This window comes from Colobus angolensis, unplaced genomic scaffold, assembly GCF_000951035.1.
Source record: "Colobus angolensis palliatus isolate OR3802 unplaced genomic scaffold, Cang.pa_1.0 Scaffold87, whole genome shotgun sequence".
In the NCBI taxonomy this organism is placed as follows: domain Eukaryota; kingdom Metazoa; phylum Chordata; class Mammalia; order Primates; family Cercopithecidae; genus Colobus; species Colobus angolensis.
Genome location: NW_012122598.1, coordinates 1,851,875 through 1,857,332, shown reverse-complemented (window position 1 = coordinate 1,857,332; position 5,458 = coordinate 1,851,875). Strand labels below are relative to the sequence as shown.

Below are 5,458 nucleotides of genomic sequence, written 5' to 3'. Positions count from 1 at the left end.
GAGTCTGGTGGAGTTGGACTCCTCTGTCTCTATTGCAGAACAAGCCATAGCCCTCTCCCACCTCCATGCTGAAATTCTTCACATCCTGTGCCCGCCCTTCACATTTTATAGTTCCTGCAGCTTAGTAAATGTAGGAGGTGTACTATATGTATTAGTCATCAGAGGAGGTACTTTCTGCCCTCTCACCGCAGCAGGGAATTTCTCCTCTGCTGACCTCTGGTGGTGATAGTTTGAACTGTATCCTCCCTTTTTAGTTGGTAGCATGTTGGCAGGTAATGATGCATATTTTCTCAAATTCAAATGTCCAAGTATAGTACTAAGTCGTTATTTTTTTCATTGTTGAATTTTGTACATCTTTCAGGCAGTATGGTGTAATACAAAGAATACAGCCGGCCTGGTGCGGTGGCTCACGCTTGCAATCCCAGCACTTTGGGAGGCTAAGGCGGAGGGATCACTCACGCCTGTAATCCCAGAACTTTGGAAGCGGAGGCGGGTGGATCACGAGGTCAGGAGATTGAGATCATCCTGGCTAACACGGAGAAACGCCGTCTCTACTAAAAATACAAAAAATTAGCCCGGTGTGGTGGTGGGCACCTGTAGTCCCAGTTACTCGAGAGGCTGAGGCAGGAGAATGGCGTGAACCTGGAAGGTGGAGCTTACAGTAAGCCGAGATCGCGCCACTGCACTCCAGCCTGGGCGACAGAAAAAAAAAAAAAAAAATCGACCCCAACCTGGCCAACATGGTGACATGGTGAAACCCTGTCTCTACTAAAAGTACAAAAATAATAATTAAAAAAAAAGAATAGGCCCGGCGCGGTGGCTCAAGCCTGTAATCCCAGCACTTTGGGAGGCCGAGACGGGCGGATCACGAGGTCAGGAGATCGAGACCATCCTGGCTAACGCGGTGAAACCCCGTCTCTACTAAAAAAATACAAAAAAAAACTAGCTGGGCGAGGTGGCGGGCGCCTGTAGTCCCAGCTACTGGGGAGGCTGAGGCAGGAGAATGGCGTGAACCCGGGAGGCGGAGCTTGCAGTGAGCTGAGATCCCGCCACTGCACTCCAGCCTGGGCGACAGAAAAAAAAAAAAAAAATCGACCCCAACCTGGCCAACATGGTGACATGGTGAAACCCTGTCTCTACTAAAAGTACAAAAATAATAATTAAAAAAAAAGAATAGGCCCGGCGCGGTGGCTCACGCCTGTAATCCCAGCACTTTGGGAGGCTGAGGCGGGCGGATCACCTGAGGTCAGGAGATTGAGATCATCCTGGCTAACACGGAGAAACGCCGTCTCTACTAAAAATACAAAAAATTAGCCCGGTGTGGTGGTGGGCACCTGTAGTCCCAGTTACTCGAGAGGCTGAGGCAGGAGAATGGCGTGAACCTGGAAGGTGGAGCTTACAGTAAGCCGAGATCGCGCCACTGCACTCCAGCCTGGGCGACAGCGAGACTCCGAATAATTAAAAAAAAAGAATAGGCCCGGCGCGGTGGCTCAAGCCTGTAATCCCAGCACTTTGGGAGGCCGAGACGGGCGGATCACGAGGTCAGGAGATCGAGACCATCCTGGCTAACATGGTTAAACCCCGTCTCTACTAAAAACTACAAAAAACTAGCCGGGCGAGGTGGCTGGCGCCTGTAGTCCCAGCTACTGGGAGGCTGAGGCAGGAGAATGGCGTGAACCCGGGAGGCGGAGCTTGCAGTGAGCTGAGATCGGGCCACAGCACTCCAGCCTGGGTGACAGAGCAAGACTCCGTCTCAGGAAAAAAATAAATAAATAAATAAAAATAAATAAATAAATAAAATATAATAATAATAAATATTTCAGGGGAGAATTAGATGAGATGATTGTAAAATGCATAGCCCTAGCTGTGACCCAGAATATAGTAGGTGCTTGATAAGAACTTCCTCCTTAATAATGGTTATTTGTTCAGCCTGTGAACCAATGTGATTTTTTTTTTTTAAAGTGAAATCCACATAGCAAAATTTACCATTGTTACTGTTTTCAATGTGTTTTTTAAAAAATTCAGGTAAGTTTTATGTACTTTCTGATTCTTAAGTTGGAAAACAAGGTAACCTCTAATATGGGCTGTGAGGCCTTCCTCTGCCCAAGCAGCTGAGGATATGAACCCTGAATATAAAGGGATCTTAGGCTAGAAGGGATCTTGGGCAGAGCTGAATGGCTCTAAGCATTTGACCTCACCTTAGTTTCCTCCTGAGAAGAGTCAACAGAGTCCAGCATCTTCTTCCAAGGTCAGGAAAGGGCAAAGATTTGAAATTAGGCATCACTGGGTTCTCAGCTGGGCCTGCAAGGTCCCCTCCTCCCACTATGCAGAGCAAAGAGGAGGTTGCAGGAGAGAAGAGGATATGAGATTGGTTCTCTGCTCCTCCCTTTCTTTCCCTGCTTTCCCCACACCCACCCTCTCCCCCACAGCAGCCTTCTCCCCCACAGAGGCTGGGATAGAATGAGGGGGGCGGAGTTGGGGACTGAGGGATCAGAAGCCCCAGGATGCCCTGTATCTGAAGAAAGCTTTGGCCAGGGGCAGCTGTGCTGGCTCATGCTCTTCTCCTTCTGCTGCTGCCATCCTCCAGCAAGATGCTAGGGTCTCTGGGGCTTTGGGCATTACTTCCCACAGCTGTGGAAGGTAAGCGTCTACAGGGAGGGGAAGGGTCTTTCCATCCATCCAGCGAGGGAAAGGGGCGCTTGAAGCAAGAGCCACCCTTTTGGAAGAGTGGTGAGTGGGCTGGGTGAGTGAGGGTGAAGGACAGAGCCATGTGTCCCCATGGCGGGGCTCAGGTTCCAGCCCTCTGCTGACCCTGCTTCCTCCTGTGGCTTTACCATACTGACGCTGGGATGTGGAACATGTTTTGTCTGTTCTTTTGGCCACTTTTTTGCCTCTGCATTCACTCCCATCTCGAATCCTTTCCTTTCCCCACCCTGGGCCTCAGCACCCCCAAACAGGCGAACTTGTGTGTTCTTTGAGGCCCCTGGAGTGCAGGGAAGCACAAAGACACTGGGAGAGCTGCTAGAATCAGGCCCAGAGCTCCCTAGAGCTATCCGCTGCCTCTACAGCCGCTGCTGCTTTGGGATCTGGAACCTGACCCAAGACCGGGCACAGGTGGAAATGCAAGGTGAATGGCAAAGTATATGGCAGGTGATAGCTAGAGTGGGAGACAGACACATCCTGGGGTGTGGGTGGCAACCAAGGGGGAAGGGGAGAAATAGAACATGTGGTGGGAAAGAAAAGCCCATGAGAGATGGAAGGGATGCCTCTGATAGAGAAGGGATTTATCCTCTGTTTCCACACGCCATTGTGCTTTCTCCCTTTTCCCCCTTTCTCTCCTCTTCCCCTAATCCCACCCCATCAGGATGCCGAGACAGTGATGAGCCAGGCTGTGAGTCCCTCCACTGTGACCCAAGTCCCCGAGCCCACCCCAGCCCTGGCTCCACTCTCTTCACCTGCTCCTGTGGCACTGACTTCTGCAATGCCAATTACAGCCATCTGCCTCCTCCAGGGAGCCCTGGGACTCCTGGCACCCAGGGTCCCCAGGCTGCCCCAGGTAGCCACCCAAGGGTACTGAAGGCTGGTGGGGGCTGGGGCCCAGGTTAGGATGAGAGATGGAACCAGGGCCAGTTCTCACCCTACTCCCACCCCACACTTTCCTCCTCCTGGCCTTGGGAAGTTGGTTGCCCTGGTGACTGGGAGATAAGGGGTCTTGTGACCAGGGTGGGGGTGGGTTGAGAAGCAAGCTCTCAGGAGGGGAACAGCAGAGAGCAGGTTTGGGTCAGTGCTTGCCAGCCTGCATTCTTGCCTTGATGTCCAGGTGAGTCCATCTGGATGGCACTGGTGCTGCTGGGGCTGTTCCTCCTCCTCCTGCTGCTGCTGGGCAGCATCATCTTGGGTACTAATCCACCCCATCCCTCCCTTGTGACCCCAAGACATTGTCCCCAAAGCTCTGATCCCTCTCCAGGCACCCCTGACCCCATGGTCTTGGGATCTCTATAGCCTGATTCCCAGACTCCCATGACCTCTCACAAAGCTCCCTTTCCATAGAGTCCCTTTTCCTGTCCCCATGCATGTGCACCCTGAATCTAAGGCTCTTCTCTGTTCCAGTCCTGCTACAGCGAAAGAACTACAGAGTGCGAGGTGAACCAGTGCCGAGGCCAGGGCCAGACTTGGGCAGGGACTGGAGTGTGGAGCTGCAGGAGCTGCCCGAGCTGTGCTTCTCCCAGGTGCCCCAGGGAGGGAGAGAAGGGATCCTCTCGGCACTCCTGGAGGTTGTGCTGGGGAGGAAGCCTGGCCCTATTATAGCTCAGAGGCCCACACTCAGCACAGTGTCCCTACCAGGTAATCCGGGAAGGAGGTCATGCAGTGGTTTGGGCCGGGCAGCTGCAAGGCAAACTGGTTGCCATCAAGGCCTTCCCACCGAGGTCTGTGGCTCAGTTCCAAGCTGAGAGAGCATTGTACGAACTTCCAGGCCTACAGCACGACCACATTGTCCGATTTATCACCGCCAGCTGGGGGGGCCCTGGCCCCCTGCTTTCTGGGCCCCTGCTGGTACTGGAACTGCATCCCAAGGTGAGCACCAAGGAGTATATATGTGTGTGTGTGCCTGTGTGTATGTATGGAGGTGGGGGCTACATGGCAGCTGGGCCTTGTTGATGCTTCTGCTTTTGATTTTCTCTTTTCTAAGACATTAAAAATGGCCAGGCGAGGTGGCCCACGCCTGTAATCCCAGGACTTTGAGAGGCCAAGGTGGGTGGATCACCTAAGCCCAGGAACTCAAGACTAGCCTAGGCAACATGAGGAAACCCCATCACTGCAAAATTAGCTCAGCATGGCAGTGCACACCTATAGTCCCAGCTACTCAGGGGGCTGAGGTGGAAAGATCGTTTGAGCATAGGAGGTTGAGGCTGTGGTAAGCCGTGAGCATCCCACTGCACTCCAGCTTGGGAGACAGAGTGAGACCATCTCAAAAAATAGTAACAAGCTGGGCACGGTGGCACACGCCTGTAATCCCAGCACTTTGGGAGGCCAACTTGGGAGGATTGCTTGAACCCAGGAATTCAAGAACAGTCTGGGCAACACTGTGAAACCCCACCTCTACAAAAAAGAAAAAATTGGCTGGGTGTGATGGCACGTGCCTGCGGTCCCAGCTACTTGGGAGGCTGAGGTGGAAGGAGCACCTGAGCCTGGGAAGGTCAAGACTGGCAGTGGGCCGAGATTGTGCCACTGCACTCCAGCCTAGGTGACAGAGTAAGACCCTGTCTCAAAATAATAATAATTTTTATTTATTTTTATTTTTCATTACATAAACAATACATGTTTATATATTTATTTTATTTTATTTTATTTTGTGAGGGGGACAGGGCCTTGCTCTGTTGCCCAGACTGGAGTGCAGTGGCATAAGCTTGGCTCACTGCAACCTCTGCCTCCTGGGTTCAAGCGATTCTCCTCCCTA

The 5,458-nt window shown here is 52.3% G+C and overlaps 1 protein-coding gene across 3 annotated transcripts in view; it reads left to right on the top strand.

Moving 5' to 3' along the window:
- The first annotated feature begins 2,511 nt into the window (after positions 1 to 2,511).
- Positions 2,512 to 5,458, top strand: part of AMHR2 (anti-Mullerian hormone receptor, type II) — an 8,495-nt gene continuing 5,548 nt past the window's right edge. For all 3 annotated transcript variants that reach the window (XM_011930516.1, XM_011930514.1, XM_011930515.1), the window contains exons 1-6: positions 2,512 to 2,640; positions 2,945 to 3,127; positions 3,365 to 3,556; positions 3,821 to 3,898; positions 4,111 to 4,229; positions 4,345 to 4,575. In XM_011930516.1, the coding sequence (XP_011785906.1) occupies positions 2,592 to 2,640; positions 2,945 to 3,127; positions 3,365 to 3,556; positions 3,821 to 3,898; positions 4,111 to 4,229; positions 4,345 to 4,575 (852 nt within the window). In that variant the 5' untranslated portion in view covers positions 2,512 to 2,591. The remainder of the gene's footprint in view (positions 2,641 to 2,944; positions 3,128 to 3,364; positions 3,557 to 3,820; positions 3,899 to 4,110; positions 4,230 to 4,344; positions 4,576 to 5,458) is intronic.